At 37.4% G+C, this 18,895-nt stretch overlaps 4 protein-coding genes across 4 annotated transcripts; all 4 read right to left on the bottom strand.

Moving 5' to 3' along the window:
• Positions 1–222: 222 nt before the first annotated feature.
• LOC108901797 (trace amine-associated receptor 1-like) lies at positions 223–1,717 on the bottom strand. Its single transcript, XM_051068491.1, has 3 exons — positions 1,714–1,717; positions 900–1,082; positions 223–827 (listed from the first exon to the last, which is right to left on the bottom strand). The coding sequence occupies exons 1-3, from the start codon at positions 1,715–1,717 to the stop codon at positions 223–225; spliced, it is 792 nt and encodes a 263-aa protein (XP_050924448.1).
• A 1,244-nt stretch (positions 1,718–2,961) lies between these two features.
• LOC108901798 (trace amine-associated receptor 1-like) lies at positions 2,962–4,080 on the bottom strand. Its single transcript, XM_051068493.1, has 3 exons — positions 4,059–4,080; positions 3,627–3,809; positions 2,962–3,554 (listed from the first exon to the last, which is right to left on the bottom strand). Exons 1-3 carry the CDS (start codon positions 4,078–4,080, stop codon positions 2,962–2,964), a joined length of 798 nt encoding a protein of 265 aa, XP_050924450.1.
• Positions 4,081–8,267: 4,187 nt separating this feature from the next.
• LOC108901799 (trace amine-associated receptor 1-like) lies at positions 8,268–11,701 on the bottom strand. Its single transcript, XM_051068494.1, has 4 exons — positions 11,671–11,701; positions 9,896–10,078; positions 9,269–9,823; positions 8,268–8,275 (listed from the first exon to the last, which is right to left on the bottom strand). Exons 1-4 carry the CDS (start codon positions 11,699–11,701, stop codon positions 8,268–8,270), a joined length of 777 nt encoding a protein of 258 aa, XP_050924451.1.
• Positions 11,702–15,556: 3,855 nt separating this feature from the next.
• Positions 15,557–18,284, bottom strand: LOC108901801 (trace amine-associated receptor 1-like). The gene is made up of 3 exons (XM_051068495.1): positions 18,281–18,284; positions 16,219–16,401; positions 15,557–16,146 (listed from the first exon to the last, which is right to left on the bottom strand). The coding sequence occupies exons 1-3, from the start codon at positions 18,282–18,284 to the stop codon at positions 15,557–15,559; spliced, it is 777 nt and encodes a 258-aa protein (XP_050924452.1).
• Positions 18,285–18,895: the final 611 nt, after the last annotated feature.

The following is an 18,895-nucleotide window of genomic DNA, read 5'->3' on the forward strand; positions in this document are numbered from 1 at the left end:
CAGTAAATGAGATATATGGATCCTTGTGGTTATTAACTTATATGCATTAATCCATGATTTTTTTGCAAACAGAGGAGCAACACCAAAACACATTATGTACTCGTCAGGGGTTGTCTGTATACTGTGTTGTACACAAAGATACTGTATGCATACTACAAAGAAAAATTGTATATAAATATTAACTGTGTTAATCTTTAGTAGTATGTGAGCTCTTCAAATGAGTCAAAACAGCTTAGAGTTAGAAAAATCACCTTGGAATATTTTCGCAGTAATGATCATTCTAAAAGCAGACCGAAACCAGCTGTAAAAGAAAGCGTAAACACATGGATTGAGCATTGAATTTGACCATCCAAGCCACTTAAATGTTTCAATTACAGGAACCGGTATCGTATAATTGCTCAAAGGCAGAAAGGTGATGCAAAGAAAAAAAGGAGTCCAACACATGAAAAAAACCCCCATCACAATAGCCAGAGTTTTAGTTGCCTTTCTCTCCGTCTTACTGACAGTTGCTTCAGTCTTTGTTGTGTTCTGGATGCTGTGTGCCTGTCTCCGTGCTACCATCAAAATCTTTAGGTAGATGGTGGACATTATGATAGCAGGGAGGTAAAAAACAAATACAACTCCTGTAGTTGTTGTAGTTTCAAGGAAACGTGTAGTCTGAATTAAAGCACACCCGCTGATATATTGTTCTTGGTTCAGTCCCACGACTGTGACACCGATTCCAGTTACAGCAGAAATAGTCCAGCTCACCAGGATCATGATCACAACAACTCTGACATTTATTTTAATTCTGTACCTCAGAGGCTGACACACTGCATAATATCTGTCTACAGAAATAAAGCACAAGTTCAAAATAGAAGAAGTGCACAATAACAAATCAAAACTGCCTCGTACCTTACAGAGATAATCTTCAAGACACCCATATGAACCTACAGAGAGTATCACGCTAAAAGGCAAAACTACAACTCCTACTAACAGGTCAGCCACAGCCAGAGAGAGAATAAGATAGTTTGTAGGAGTGTGGAGCTGTTTAAAGTAAATGATGGAGATTATTACAAGAAGATTTCCACACATTATAAGAACTGATAGAGAGCCAACACAAATACATAATAAATATGAAGTGGTGACTGCAGTTATGTCAGGCACATTTGATGATTCATTACATTTAGGTTTATCCTCAACAACATCAGCCCTGTTCATAAAGAATTTAGACATATAAGCATAAAATGGACACAAATATTCAAAGCAGTATAAAGATTTTTTTAGTGCTCTGTATGTTTCATACCATGCCAATGAATCCTGGTTTGTGCCTCTGTAGTGATGAATGTCCTGAGTCTCTGTGCTGATGTGAAGTACTTTAGGATTATATTCAATACTCTTGGCTCATTAGCATATTAAACAGAAGAGAATGGAAGGATGGATTGATGGATGCAGAGCTGTTGCTTTGCTATATGCGGACTATGCAAATGCATAGGGCCCTACTAGCCACTAGGGGGCCTCAAAGCTGAATGTTCAGTCTCATCTGAGGAGAATTAAAATTACCTGTCTTTATCCCTTATATGCTTAATATAAATGTAGGATATAAGAATAGAATAAGTCGCAGTGATAAACTGTGGCTAGTGTTTTTGTGGCATAATTAAATCAAAATCATTGGACTCCACTGTTATGCAGTGACGTCCGCCATCAGGTATAATGGGAATGACTGACAGGTACCCATTATTGCATATAAGTTTGTCCTCAACAACATCAGCCAGTATGTGAGACTGATGTGGTCCTGGAAACAGAAACAGAGTCAGGGAGGCTGGATGAGAAATCAGAGGAGGGAGTTAAAGTTGAGGTTTCCTTTGGTTTAATCCCAAAATCTAGCCACTGAGATTTCACCTGTGCAGGACTGTGAGAATGAATCAGTAAGCTCTAGGTCTGAACTGAAAGAAGACAAGGTGCTTGTGCTTGATCAGGAAGATGCAGAGCATGTTGAGCTTGACTCCAGATCTAAAACAGATCCTGAGTGAAGACTCTGGCCTCCGATACCTGCTCCTCAAAGGAATAGAAGAGTAAATGCAGGCACTCACCCAAACCCACATCACCTGTAATATGTATTGCTTGAATGACTTTAAAGATGTCTGTCATGATGAAGACATGACAAAGACAGGAGGCCAAAACATATGGTTAATGAAAAATGAAATTTTGTCAGATCACATTTGAGTTCCACATTTAAAAGCAGATATTCTCTCTCCTTTAGCTTTGTACTCACATCTCCTCTAAAGTGTCAAAGCACAGAATGAAAATTTTATCTGTATATGGTCACTGAAATGTGATAATTATGCCAGATGACAATTCTGCCAGATCATATCTGAGATGCACACTCACAAGCAAATATTTTCTCTCCTTAAGCTTGTGTTCACAGCCTCTTCTAAAGTGTCAAAGCAGAGCGAGAAAGAGAACTTTTACTTTAGATCTTGTTGAACAGTGAAGTTATCCTTCTTGACAATTTTGCAGATATCCCTGATTTATGAATATCATTCAAACAGATAAACTCCCTTTTTAGTTATTCCATTACCAAATCAAGCAAATAATTCCCTTTATGTCCATTTGAAGGCTTGTTTGTGTGTTACAGCAGCACCTTCCTCAATCAGGCTCAAAGACTAATGAACTCATAACACTTAGACAGACACAAATATTTAAAGATGTACTCTTCTATTCAATATATGGATGCAGTGTCTGCAGAATGGCGAGAACTGAATAAATATAGTCAATGAGATACACAATGAGATATATGGATTCTTATGGATATTTATTCATAGAAATAAGTTCATCATATTGTTGCAAACAGAGGAACAACACCAAGTCAACACATTATACAGAATGAAAATTTGTATGAGATGAAGAGGAGATATGTTAGAGATTTTGATCTTTAGTGCCACACTTCAATAGTGACATGTCAGCTATTCAAATAATGAGTCACAACAGCTTAGAGTTAGAAAAATCACCCTGAAATATTTTCGCAGTAATGATCATTCTAAAAGCAGACCGAAACCAGCTGTAAAAGAAAGCGTAAACACATGGATTGAGCATTGAATTTGACCATCCAAGCCACTTAAATGTTTTAATTAGAGAAGTCGGTATTGTGTAATTGCTCAAAGGGTGAAAAGTCATACAAAGAAAAAAAGGAGTCCAACAAATGAGAAAAACCCCCATCACTATAGCCAGAGTTTTAGTTGCCTTTCTTTCCATCTTACTGACAGTTGCTCCAGTCTTTGTTGTGCTCTGGATGCTTCGTGCCTGCCTCCATGCTACCATCAAAATCTTTAGGTAGATAGTGAACATTATGAGAGCAGGGAGGTAAAATCCAAATACAACTCCAATAATTGATGAACTTGTATTTTGAAATGAAGCACAGCTCCTGTTATATTGTCCTTGCCTCAGTCCCATAATTGTGACACCAGTTCCAAGTAGAGCAGAAACAGTCCAGCTCACCAGGATCATGATCACGACAACACGGACATTTATTTTAATTCTGTACCTCAGAGGCTGACACACTGCATAATATCTGTCTACAGAAATAAAGCACAAGTTCAAAATAGAAGAAGTGCACAGTAACAAATCAAGGCTACCTCGTACCTTACAGAGTACATCTTTAAGCCACCAGTATGAGCCTACAGATATTATCAGACTAAAAGGCAAAACTACAACTCCTACTAACAGGTCAGTCACAGCCAGAGAGAGAATAAGATAGTTTGTAGGAGTGTGGAGCTGTTTGAAGTAAATGATGGAGATTATTACAAGAAGGTTTCCACACATTATAAGAACTGATAGAGAACCAACAAAAACACAAAATAAATATGAAGTGGTGACTGCAGTTATGTCAGGCACATTTGCTGTTTCATTATAAAGTTTGTCCTCAACAACATCAGTCACATTTATAAAGAATTTAGGCTCCATGCATAAATGATCATTGATTCTGAGATACCTGCATTTACAAAATAAAGACATAAGCATAAAAGAGACATAAACAAGCACATAATTTTCTGTAATGCTCTGAATGTTTCACATCATACCATTCAGTCCTGGTGTGTACATCTGCAGTAATAGGTGTCCTTAGTCTCTGTGCAGATGAGCAGTATTGTAGGATGAGATTTAATCTTCTGGGCTCATTAGCATATCATCATTATGTCATCATCATTATGTCAGTGTGATGAGTAATCATACTACTCCTTGTGTATGTGCATATGTGTGCTTAACATCCATAGTTGATACAGTTTTAGCATTTTAAGCTTCCTCTTCTAAATTATTTAATTTAATATTTAATTATGTGACCAGTCAAACAATAACATTAATACTTCAAAAGGTTTAAACAGCTTCTTTTAATTCAGGGGGTGACCAAACCTAGATTATGAGTGTAATTTCAAAAATATTTATTACCAGCAACCAAAATAATAAAAAAAGGAACGTGCTGTTGTGATGGGTGTTGAGGGAAGCTGGCATCCCAGTGCCATCAGCTCTAGCTATTCTAAGCTGCTGTGGTTGGAGGAACAAGGTGATGGGGGCACTGGCATCATGGTGCCAGAAGCTTCAACTGTTACAAGGTTATATTCAAGGTAATAAACCCCTTTTTATCTCCATTTTGTATCCAAATGCACCCAAAAGAAAATAATCCAGGCACTGATTAAAAAAAGAAAATGTCATTTTATCATGAAAAAAAATCCTTATCAGTCAGTTTGAAGACTTGCTGGGTAGGACCTTCAGTAAAGTTGAAAGACTTTAGTTAATTTAAAGATGTATGCCTGTATTCATCATACAGATGCATTGTCTGCAGTCTGAATAAATACGGTAAAGGAGATATGCAATGAAGTATATGGATCCCTGTTGATATATATTTGTAGACATTAATGAAATTGCTACAAACAGAGGAGCAAGTCAACATGTTATATACTGTTCAATATGTTGTCTATACACTGTTTGTGTGTGTACGTGTTTGTAAATGCAGATGCTGCGTGTATAGTACAGTGACATTTTGAGCAGAGGAGCCACACTAAGTTAAAATATTTGTGTGTTTAAAATGTCAGATTTTAGTCTTTAGTGACACGTCAGCTATTCAAATAATGAGTCACAGCAACTTAGAATTAGAAACATCACTTTGAATTATCTTTCCAGTAATGATCATTCTAAAAGCTGACCGAAACCAGCTGTAAAACAAAGCATAAACACATGGATTGAGAAGTGAATTTGACCATCCAAGCCACTTAAATGTTCTAATTAATGGAAGTGGTGTTCTGTAATTGCTCGAGTGTGGTATGGAGTTATAGTTTTGAGGCAAAACTACAACTCCTACTAACAGGTCAGTCACAGCCAGAGAGAGGATGAGGTAGTTTGTAGGAGTGTGGAGCTGTTTGAAGTAAATGATGGAGATTATTGCAAGAAGGTTTCCACATATTATAAGAACTGATGAAGAGCAAACAAAAATACATATTAGTAAATACTACATAAATACATATATTCGATAAATCTGTGTTTTGTGTCTTTATTTATGCATAATTTATCATCAAAATAATGTTTACTGTCTTCTGATTAATGAAATTCATGGCAGCCATATTGACTGTGTAAACAATCAATGGGTACATGGCGGATCCCCGATTTACAGACATTACTTACTATGCTTATGCTATGTCATTAGCATTTAGAGATCTAATTTAGCATGAATTTACACTTCAGAGGTAAAATAATGTGCCAAGATAGTAATCTGAAAGCAGCTGATCAGTTGCTTACAAAGGATACGGCCGCCAATGTGCGGCACTGCCTGCAAAAACGAACGACGGAGTTTTTCGAGATTTTGAATATAGAGGCTTTGGAGACAAAGGGGACTATATTTTGAACAGTTTTGTGCCCCGGGAGTGCAGTGTGTGCATGATGTAGCTCTCTGCCTGATCCTGGTCAGAAACAATGGAACAGAGTGGCCCAAGTGAAAAAAAAAACAAGTGGACTAACAGACATAAATGTAAATATTTCTGCCTATGTATGCAGTAGAGACTTCATTTTTACTTGAGACCTTGGGCTACATGAATTTAGACTCCAAACACTTGCACATAGTTTTCTTCTGTTGAAAAATGAATACAATTTAATACATTTTTGTTTTGTTTTATTTTTTCTTTTCGGTTTATGGTCTTAGAACTATATTCAAATAGCCCAGGTTGTGCTGAAAAAAATGATATCAGTTACTTGCTTGTATCTTACAGTATTGGATTTATACAGTTCTTTAAATAGTAAGAGGTCTGAGGCACAAGTACATTGACAAAAGTGGCCTAGATCTCAGAGGGTTAATGCACATTTCCTCATTAAGTGGGAGTTTACTGGGGCGAGTGTTAGTGCATGTGTGTTAGTGCAAAGTTAGAGGACAACATGTTGGGTTTTTTGTTGACTTTCGCCAAGGATTTCTCCAGTTTAACTGTGAGCTTCCCTGGTTGCACCTTGTTGGTGCGGAGCAGAGGATTTCTTTAACTTAACCATGAGTTTGACTAGCTGCACTGTCGTTGCGTGGAGGAGAGGACTTCTTGAACTGAACTGAGAGTCACTGGGGGTGCAGGAGCCTATCCCAGCTGTCACTGGATGACAGGCGGGGTGCACCCTGTACAGATCGCCAGTCCATCACAGGGCCAACACATAGAGACAAACAACCATTCACACTCTAATTCACACCTACAGGCAACTTAGAGTCACCAGTTAACCTGTATGTGTTTAGACTGTGGGAGGAAGCTGGAGAACATGCAAGCTCCACACAGAAAAGCCCAGGGCCCAAACCGAGGCTCAAACCCAGAACCTTCTTGCTGTGAGGCAATAGTGCTAATCACCGTACCACAGTGCAGACCAAGCACATGAACTTCCATGAATAATATCAAAACATGCTGTTACTGTGTCCTCGCCTTGTAAATAAAACTGTTACCTCACAGTTCTGTTGCCGTAAGGGACCAGCGGACTACTAACTGCTATTTTCCCCATTAATGTAGTAGTAAAAGCACAAAATGTTCTCCCCTCCTCATGTGATCCCTTGAACCTTTCATCTTTGCCTTCATCAGAAAGTTGAATATGACCAGTAGCATTGTGGTAGTTTGGCTAAATTTAGCTGTAGTCTGTTCTTTAGCTTCACTTGTTGCTTTGAGTTAAGTAGCGCCCACTATAGGCCATTTGGTTATCTCACTGTTGTATTTTGGTTTGTGTTTTATGTTGATTCCCCTTCCCCCAGCCAACTGGGGTTGTAACAGTGGGTCTTGGGATGTTACATGTGGCTACTGACTTTCATACATGTAGGTGAAAAGCATATCATTAGGGCTCCTTTGTTGAGATTTTGTAAGGGGCACTATTGAGCCATTTTGCCCTTCCCATGTGCAACACCCATAAAAGATGAAAAAATTCACTAGTTGTGATTCATATGCAAGGTTTCACATTTCAAGCAGCTTTAGTTCCTCAAACATACAACTAATTTTTGTGGAAAATAATAATAAACATTAGTTTCAAGAGCTTCCTGGCACCAGTCAGTGCTCTGGATATACAGTACATATAAAGTGTAAGATGGACCATGGATTTTTCCATAATGTTTACTAAATTATCAATTACAAGTAAATGAGCACTCTGTATACATGACATATTATCCCATATCCAACACTGAAAAAAATGATGGCACAACCCTGGGATGTAAATTATATAGCCTATTTAGTATTCAGTGAATGAAAAGAAAAAAGACAGATTGGTTCCTGGATGGAGATGTATGAGACTTGAGGATAAATAAATGAATGTAAAGATGTTTGTCATGATGCACGATGCAAGACATGGCAAAGAGGAGAGGTTGTGTTCAAAATACAAAACTAAAAGCGTGAATTGACTGTATATTCTCTGCTGTACATCTAACTCACTCTAACAACGCCAAAACATGTGTTTACTGAAACATCATAATGATTTGACATTCATCACATGTCTATTAAGGCACACTGCCATGCTTTGGTCTTTTAGCAACCTTCCTCTCTGAAAAGAGTCACAAGCAGAGACATGCGACATAGTACTTTATTACGTTATTACAATACATGCTTGCGTTATATATAAATCACACTGATATGGCAATCACACAGACGATATACAGTGGTACCTTTGCCAGGCTACTGTAGGTGAGCATTTAAACTTCGTTCACTGTAAAACACACACTGAAATACATTTACAGTAACATAGTCTCTTATCGTCACGCATCTCTATGCATAGTACGTACTTTTACATATTCTCATTCACTCACCTGAAAACACAGAAACACAAGCACATCAGCACAACAACATTGCGACATTCAGGCTATCTGGGGGTCCACTCATTAATTAACGTTGACCTGCAGTGGGCTTACAGGACCCCTAAGCTGCCCCGAAGTGCCTGTGTAAGCTTTACTCCTTGTAACCATTTATTATCCCACTGAAAATAATAGCTGCTCTCGTAAATGCACATATCAGATCACAAAGAAACAAAAATAACAACAACAAAATAATCAGCATATAGTACAGTTAAAACACAATATGAGAATGAGAATGGGCGGTGTCCGTCCACACTGCCAAATTTACCAAGAGTCCCACATTAATATATTGTTGTACAGTGAATCCTAGAAGTTATTTGCCTTGACAATGTATAACTGCTATTTACAGTCTTATTCCACATTGTGCAGATATCCCTGCTTTAAGAATATAATTACAAATACAGGGGTAGAGGGGTACAAACCCCTCTATTTCCTAATTCTATTATCAAAAACAAAATGGCCACAGCACAGATTGAAAAGTACTGTAATATAAGATCATTTTACTATTCAGTAATTCCTTAGTTTAGTTTCTGTGTTATGGTAGGACCCTCCTAAGTACAGCTTGAATAATGAAGAGTAATAAACTAACAATGCAAATAACATTATTCAACATACAGATGCAGTGTCCAGAGAATGGTAAAAGCTCAATACAGTAGATGAGAGACACAATGAGGTATATGGATCCTTGTGGATATTAATTTATAAACATTAATCCATGAAACTCTTGCAAACAGAGGAGCAACACCAAGTCAATACATTATATACTGGTCAAACTGATGTCTCTACACTGTGTATGTTTGTGTTTTTACATACATATGCTGTATGCATAGTATGGTGACATTTCATACATAAAGACATAAGAGACATAAAGAGGAGAGCTGTTAATCTTCAGTGACATTTCAGTTCTTCAAATAGTGAATCAAAATAGCTTTGAATTAGAAAAATCACCTCGAAATATTTTCCCAGTAATGATCATTCTAAAAGCAGACCGAAACCAGCTGTAAAAGAAAGCGTAAACACATGGATTGAACACTGAATTTGACCATCCAAGCCACTTAAATGTTTCAATTACTGGAACTGGTATTGTGTAATTTCGCAATGGGTGAATGGTGATACAAAGAAAAAAAGGAGTCCAACAAATGAGAAAAACCCCCATCACTATAGCCAGAGTTTTAGTTGCCTTTCTCTCCGTCTTACTGACAGTTGCTCCAGTCTTTGTTGTGTTCTGGATGCTTCGTGCCTGCCTCCATGCTACCATCAAAATCTTTAGGTAGATGATGGACATTATGATAGCAGGGAGGTAAAATGCAAAAACAGCTCCTGTAATTGTGGAATGAGTATTTTGAAATAAAGCACACCTCCTGTTATGTCCTTGCTTTGGTCCCAAAATTGTGACACCAATTCCTATTGAAACAGTCCAGCTCACCAGGATCATGATCACAACAACTCTGACATTTATTTTAGTTTTGTACCTCAGAGGCTGACACACTGCATAATATCTGTCTACAGAAATAAAGCACAAGTTCAAAATAGAAGAAGCACACAGGAAGATATCAAAACTGCCTCGTACTTTACAAAGTAAATTTTCAAGTTGCCAATATGAGCTTACAGAGAGTATCATGCTAAAAGGCAAAACTACAACTCCTACTAACAGGTCAGCCACAGCCAGAGAGAGAATAAGATAGTTTGTAGGAGTGTGGAGCTGTTTGAAGTAAATGATGGAGATTATTACAAGTAGGTTTCCACACATTATAAGAACTGATAGAGAGCCAACACAAATACATAATAAATATGAAGTGGTGACTGCAGTTATGCCAGGCACATTTTCTGTTTCATTACAACAATCCTCAACAACATCAGTCCTGTTTATAAAGAATTTAGATTCCATGCATAAATGGTCAATGGCTAATTCTGAGGAACATGCAATAACATGCCTAAAATGAAGACATATAAGCATAAAAGGAACACAAAGATTTTTAGTGCTCTGTATGTTTCATACCATGTCAATGAATCCTGGTTTTGTGCCTATGTAGCGATAAGTGTCCTGAGTCTCTGAGCTGATGAGCAGTAGTAGAGAAGTATTTTAGGATTATATTCAATATTTTGGGCTCATTGGCATATTAAATTCAAAGGGAGGGGTATTACATTACTTATTAGAATTACCCCCGATAAGCTCAAGAAAATGGATGGATTGGTGGATGGATGGATGGATGGATGGATGGGAGGGAAATTTAACATGTCACTATGATGAGTAGTCATACCATTCCTTGTGTATGTGTATGATTAATTCAAGATTTTATTTTTAGTATACAGTCCACACAGCAGTTGTATTATTATACACTGCTCAAAAAAATTAAGCGGACACTTAATCAGCACAGTATAATACCAAGTCAGTTAAACTTCAGGGATATGAATTAGGGGTGTAACAATTCAATCAACTCATGATTCAATTGGTTATTCAATACAGGGCTCACGTTTCAATACACTCACAATACTAATCTAATCTAAGGATACATGAAGAAAGAATGAAAACAAACTAAGATCTTAGAATTCTTATTTATTTCTTCTTAGTGTAAATTGTTTCCACAAACCCAGTTTCTTACAGTGTTTTCCTTTTTGTAAACTAAATTCAAGTTCAAATGTAAAAATAACATCTTTCATGCAGCTATTCTTTTATTCTGCAGATCACCATGCTAAAGAGAGGATACCATATTGCTCATAATATAAGGCAGTATTTTTTCTTGGTATAATTATGTCTCCATTCATTACAACCAATATTCTTTTTGAGTGGAGCAAATATTAGTGTAACTACGATATTTTAGAGTGTTATGTTGCATGGATTATTTAGCCTAATTATGTTGCTAAGCTAGCAAATGATGTCCGTCCATGTATAGTGAGTTTTAAATCAGCCCTAAAAGTCCTTGGTTAGTTCAGGTTCATCTGCAGGAATTTATGGAGCTGTATTATGTTCTGCTGCCACAGAGAAATAAATTAATGACAAGTGAAAACCAGTTCACAGCATCTCCCCACATCTTTACTGCAGAAATGAAATGTGGGGTGAATATGTCAAACCCAAGATTTACAGCTGTTACAGATGATGAGTCTGAAAAATATTAACTGTCAGAGAAAAGAATTATGCAAGAGCAATAAAAAGCAAGACAACCCCCAAAAAGGGGATGGTTTTGCATGTGGTGGCCACAGACAATTGCTCTCTCTTTCCTGACTGACTCTTCCCTAATTTTGTGTCCTGGTAGTGCCCTTGTCACTGCTGGTGGCATGAGGTGGTACCTGCAGCCCAATAAGATTGCACAGCCAACAGCTCAGCACTGTAAAGCTCACTTGGCATTCACCAGAGAACATCAGAATTGGCAGGTCTGCCATTGGTGCCCCATTCTATTTACAGATGAGAGCAGGTTCACACTGAGCACATGTGACAGGTAGGAAAGGGTAGGAGATGCTGTGGTGAATGTTGTGCTGCCTGTAATATCGTCCAGTATGACCCGTTTGGTGATGGGTTAGTGATGGTCTGGAGAGGCATATTTATGGAGGGTCGCGCAGACCTCCATGTCATAGTTAACGGTACCATGACTACTGTTAGGTACTGGGATGAGTGTTAGACCTTATGCTGGTTCAGTGGGTCCTGGGTTCTTCCTAGTGTAAGACAATGCCTGGCCCCCTGTGGCCATAGTGTTTAAGCAGATCCTGGATGATGAGGGTATTGATGTTAGTCTAGGCTGGTCCCCAAGAGTTTGCACCCTAGATTGATGGTCAAGAAACATAGGGCTGGGCAGATCTTACAAATAGCCCAGACCCAGCCCAGCCTAAATGACAGCATAAGGCAGAGCCATTTTACTTTAGATCCACTTAAGGACAATATCAGCTAGACTCTACAGAAGCTGACATCACCTCTACCTACTTACATTTTGGAGGGAGTTTCTAACTGCATGGAAAAGGCCCAGTAGGCACAACACATCAAAGGCAAGGAACGACAAACTTGCAGATTCCAAACACTACAAGCAAGGGCATATGATTCTGCAAGAATACCTGGATCACTTGGACCAATACAGAACAATGCTACACCTACAGAAAAGTGGGTAAAAAACTTATCCGACAGGAACCTTACCTAATCACAAATGGACATTCCAGTCAAAGGACTCAATATCTCCAGAACAGCTGCCCATAGTGGATCTAATCACAGCCACAGAATCAGCAATAAGAACCAACAAGCTGCCATGGTCTGAGACAGAACAAATCAGGATAAAGGTATTCTCAGCCATCTCCAGTGCAAAAGTACTTCCTTCCAACGTCATGATCCAAGAAAGGAAGGCTATTACATTCCTGAGCAAAGACTGAAGCATTAGTTATCTGTCGGCTGACAAGGGAAGATACACCGTTGTTCTCAACACAGCAGCTTGTTACACCAAAATAACCACACTACACCTAACACATGCATTTCACCAACAAGGTCTGGAAACTCCAGATGAAATTATGGTGTCTTCTGATGTCATTTCACCTGCATACCCACAGCCGAAGCAGTGGAGAAAAAAAAAACGTCTGCAGCAAGACAACTCCTTACACAGCAGAACAAAATTTCACACCAGATCAGATCTGCACCCTGCTAGACCTCTGCTTTACAATCACCAATTTCAAATATGAGGGTTTCTACAAGCAAAAACATGGATGTACTATGGGCTCCCCAGTATCACCCATTGTAGCCAACCTTATAGATAGAGGAGGTAGAAGCTCTGAGCTCTTTCAGAGGAACAACACTGACCCACTTTATACATGACCACCATCCTATGGAATACTTGAATCTAAAAACCCTAGCCTGGTAATTATGTAGCCTACTTGGCATTCAACCCATTACAGAAAAAAAAAGACAGTTAGATTCCTGGATAGCCCATATCAACATATAATGTAAACCCACTACAGTTTTATCAGAAAATTGTCATGGCAAGAGACCAAAAGACATGGTTACTGAAATGTTATAATTATGTCTAATCACATTTGACATTCACATTGACAAGCAGATATTTTCTCTCCTTTGTCTTGAATTCAGTCACTGTATATTGTTAAAGCAAAGACAGAATGAGAACATTTAGTTTAGATCTTGCTAAACAGTTAAATCTAGAAGTTATCCTTCTTGACAGTGATTACCTACTGCCTTAGCAATTCCATCACAAAATGGAGCCAAAATAAAATGATTGTGAAAGATAATTTCATTATTCAGTAATTAAATGTCATAGTGCAGCCAAGACTAATGACCTCATAATGTTTACAGAGACAAAATGTTAATTATGCACACCTGTATTCAACATACAAATGCAATGTCTGCAGAATAATAATAACTGAATAAATACAGTAAATGTGATACACAACAGTATAAAAGTATATGGCTCCCTGTGGACATTTATTTAGAGACATTAACCCATCACATTGGTGCAAATATAAGGGCAACACATTATATATTGGCCTAAACACTGGATATGTGTTTTTTACTTATAGCTCCAAGCATAGTAAAATGACAATTTGTGTCCTAAGTAAAGGTCAAAAACTAATAATGAACATCTATATTAAACATATAGATGCTATATTTGCAGATTGGTAAAAACTGAAGAAATGCAGCAAATAAGATATATATGTGTGTGTGTGTGTATATATATATATATATATATATATATATATATATATATACACACATACATACATACATACATATCCATTATTATGTATTGCATTCTTCTTATTAAGATTGTTAGTAAGATTTTAATACTGTTTCTGAGTAAGTTAATACTTGAAACTAGAATTACCATAATTATAAGGCTGTTTTATCAATGCTGACAAATACAAAACTGCTTTGTCAAAGCCAGAATTTTTAATGTCAAGCATTTCATCTTTTTCCTCTCTTCATGTAAACAGACAATGCATGGTTGTAATTTCCCCACATGGTACAGGTCTTTAATCTTGATAACCGATGGCCTTTGTGTTTTAGCTCTGCCAAACTCTTTTCACCTGATTTCTTTTCAATATGTAGCTTGAAAAGAAACAGGTGAAAAGAAATGCATTATGATTCATATCTTTTTTAAGCAAGCCGATCACATTTCGAGTAGTAGTTCTGTTTCATTTATCTTCTTTTAGAATTTCTGCATTTAAGCATAATATGGTATTGTATTTGCTGGGGAGTGCTAGGAGGGCACACTTCCCAGCATGCTTTGCGGGTTAGTGCAGGCCAATGTACTTTTGAGTGTAGTGTGGGCGAGCGGAGTAAAATGTTGAGTTTAAAAATAATATTAAGAAGGAAAAATGGACACATATGTCCTCATTTCAAGATGATGTTATTAGCATTTGCTGAATTAAAGCACATTTTCCTACATATTGAGAGAATAATTCTTAAATATATTCTTTGTATCAAGACAAATGATATGTGTGTCTGTTTGAACTGAAAAGAAATGACTCCGACTGCCCTTGGTGAGCTATTACCAGTTGTCCTGGCCCCTTCACTACAGTGACAAGTGTCGGGTGCCAGGTGTTGATGATATTTGTTAATGTTAATGTTATGAGATTAACATTCACAAGCAGATGTTTTCTCTCCTTAGTCTTGTATTCACAGCCTCTTCAAGTGTCAAAGCAGAGACAGAATTAGAACTTTGACTTAGATATTGTTGTGAAACATGGAATTTATTTTCTTAACAATATATATTCAATTTTTCAGATACACCTGCTTTATCAATATAAATAGAAATTATGAATTCCATTACCAAATGGAGCCAAAACAAAATGATTAAGAAAGATCATTTGACCTTTCAGTAATATAAATTGGTTTGAAGCCTTGCTTGTGTGTTACAGCAGGATGTTCCTCAGTACACACAAAGACTTATGAGTTAATAATGTTAATAAGGACAAAAATGTAAAGCTCAATGCCTGTATTTAACATACAGATGTAGTATCTGCAGAATGGTAATAACTAAATAAATACAATAAATGACATACACAGTGAACTATATGGATATTTATTTATAGGCATTCACACATCATATAGTTACAAACAGAGCAGCAAGTCAAAACAACACATTACATATCATTCAGCTGGTTGTCCCTATACCCTGTGTTGTACATACAGATGCAGTATAGTGAAAATTCATACATAAATATTTGAGGCCCAAACGAGAGATGTTAAAAATGTTACTCTTTAGTGCCAGACTTAATTCATAACATTTCAGCAAGTCAAATAATGAGTCACAACAGTTTAGAATTAGAAAAATCACCTCGAAATATTTTCCCAGTAATGATCATTCTGATAGCTGATCGAAACCAGCTGTAAAAGAATGCATAAACACATGGATTGAGCATTGAATTTGACCATCCAAGCCACTTAAATGTCTCAATTACAGTAACTGGTATTGTGTAATTGCTCAAAGGGAGAAAGGTGATGCAAAGAAAATAAGGAGTCCAACAAATGAGAAAAACCCCCAAAACAATAGCCAGAGTTTTTGTGGCCTTTCTCTCCGTCTTACTGACAGTTGCTTCAGTCTTTGTTGTGTTCTGGATACTTCGTGCCTGTCTCTGTGCCACTGTCAAAATCTTTAGGTAGATGGTGAACATTATAAAAGCTGGGAGGTAAAATCCAAAAACAGGTCCAATAATTGTTGAGCTTGTACTTTGAAATAAAGGACATTTTTTGTTATATTGTCCTCGATTGGGTCCTATTGCGATACCAATTCCAAGTAGAGCAGAAACAGTCCAGCTCACCAGGATCATGATCACAACAACACGGACATTTATTTTAGTTTTGTACCTCAGAGGCTGACACACTGCATAATATCTGTCTACAGAAATAAAGCACAAGTTCAAAATAGAAGAAGTGCACAGTAAGATATCAAAGCTGCCTCGTACCTTACAGAATAAATCTTTAAGACACCAATATGAACTTACAGAGATTATCATGCTAAAAGGCAAAATTACAACTCCTACTAACAGGTCAGTCACAGCCAGAGAGAGAATAAGATAGTTTGTAGGAGTGTGGAGCTGTTTGAAGTAAATGATGGAGATTATTACAAGTAAGTTCCCACACATTATAAGAACTGATAAAGAGCCAACAAAAATACATAGTGAATATGAAGTGGTGACTGCAGTTATGTCAGGCACATTTGATGATTCATTACATAAAAGTCTGTCCTCAGCAACATCAGCCCTGTTTATAAAGAATTTCGGTTCCATGCATAAATGATCATTAATTCCAAGGTACCAGCATTTATAATAACATGCCTTAAATTAGGACATCTAAGCATAAAAGAAACATACACAGCAGTATCAAGTTTTCATGCCAACGAATGCAGGTTTGTGCATCTGTAGTGCTAGGTGTCCGTTGTGCCGATGAGCATTATTTTAGGATTAAATGAAATACTCTGAGCTCATTAGCATATTAAATTCAAGGGAGTGGCATTAAATGAAGAGCCTGATGCTGCTGTGCAACTTTATACTTTGATTGTTAAAGCTCCAACACTTCAAAATTTACTTATTACAATGGACTCCATAATCTATGTCCAGTGTTCTGAAGTGGTCTGATAAATTTCATTGTGTGTTGAAATGATAAGTATTTTTACTATGAAAGATGTCAAAATTTGCTTCCTATGTGAGGCAGGAAAGGATGAGGCATGATGTTTGCATCATGTCTCCATTACACTAAATATTTTGTCATAGGGATGGCTTAGTGTGGGGTGTATTTTCAGCAGCACAGATCCTACTGACTGAACCTTAGTTCAGTTTGGAAGACTACCTCCCTGAACATGACATCTGAGTCGCAAAACATTTTTTTTGCTTTCTCTAAGCCCCTCATTATTTTGAGCCAATCACTTGTAAGTTGTCAAAGTTCAAAGGTGTCTCCCTCTCTGCTGCCATAAGGATCCCAGAGGCCTGTACTCACTTTCTGACCTCTGCTTTCCCTTTGCCTCTGCTCAGTAAGCCCTACATTCCTTCAGCAGCAAACAGCAAAAAACTCCACCACTGAAAACATTACAGCTGTCATTACATCTGCCGACCCTGTTTAGAAAGGAATCTGTCAATTTGGTCAATTTTTGGTGGTTTTTGGCAATCTACAGAGATGAGATTTGTTCTGTTTATCCTGATAGAAGAGTAGAAGTAGATGCCCACTTGGCACTGACTGATGATCTCAATAGGGGAGGAGCATACGGTATCTTACCAGTATGTTAAAGCTTTTTCAGTATGGCAGCACTCTACATTTTCATTACATTTCTGAGTCACTTTTCCTGTTTTAATTTTCAGGTCATTGTGTGGATACCAGCCCAGTCCCAGGCCTGTCCTTCCTCTGGAGGAGCTAGCTGTAAATTAGACAGGTAACTGTTCGAAAAGTATCTAGATTCATCCAGGTTTTATATGGGAAAAGGTCTTGCAGCTTCCACTCTAAAATCATATGATTGTGTTCCATTTGGCAATGTTTTGTGTTTCAGTTCATATTTCTGTGAAACCTGTCCACATTGATTTTATCTGCTGCTGTTTTGCTGTCCACCATTTCAAGCCTCAGTTTATTTGTGGTTTATTGAATCTGTTCTGTCCTTTTGTATTGCAGGGTGGTTTGGGAACCTGAATCTGGCCAATAAGAAAAGGCTTAGTCAGTTTGTTAGAGTGGCAACTAAAGTCATTTAGATGAATCAAGCTCAGCTTTCTGACCTTTATGACTGGCAGGTCATATGGAAGGCCCATGCCATATTGAAGTAGAATTGTAGATCACTCAGATGAGGGATCAGGCCCTCCAGGCCCTTAGCGCCCCCCCCCCCCAACCTCTCATCTGGGCAAAACTAAATCCACCTGTTACTCTTTTCCCTAAGGAGCTGGTTTGTAAAAGGAACCAAATAATATATATTTTCATTTATGTTTTCTGTTCCAAATTTCTTTTTGTGTGATATTCACTTCACCCACTGCCTGCACATAATTAATTTTCACCCATGCCCATACTCATGAATTAATATAGATACAGTAGATTTAGTATTCCCTCCCATCAATCACTCAATTATGCATACTATCAAAACCTAATGGGAGGTATGCTACTGAATGCTAAAACACATCACACCCTACTTTTTTGGAACGTGCATAGACATAATAACATATTAGAATATTAGATTTGAAAATGAAAATTGTAATAGAAAGTGTTAAACAAACCAGATTATGTTTTATATTTTAGATTCTTCAAATTAGCCACCTTTTGCTTTGATGGTAGCTTTGCACATTCTTGGTATTTTCTCAATTAATTTGTCTCTCAATGAATTAATTTCTTACCCTCATAGTTTATTTGAGACAGCTGGGTTGTGCAGAGGTGGGGTTACACAGTTCTATACAGTGAATAGCCCTATTCGATTATTGTGCTAATCTACATTATGGCAAGAACCACTCAACTAAGTGAAGAGAAACCACAGTCCATCATTATTTTAAGACATGAAGGACAGTCAAACCAGAAAATTTTGCATGTATACTCAGGTGCAGTTGCGAAAACCATCAAATGTTATGATGAAACTGGCTTTGATGAGGACCACCCAAGGAAAGGAAGACCAAGAGTTATCT

Source organism: Lates calcarifer, unplaced genomic scaffold (assembly GCF_001640805.2).
Source record: "Lates calcarifer isolate ASB-BC8 unplaced genomic scaffold, TLL_Latcal_v3 _unitig_4671_quiver_767, whole genome shotgun sequence".
Classification (NCBI taxonomy): domain Eukaryota; kingdom Metazoa; phylum Chordata; class Actinopteri; family Centropomidae; genus Lates; species Lates calcarifer.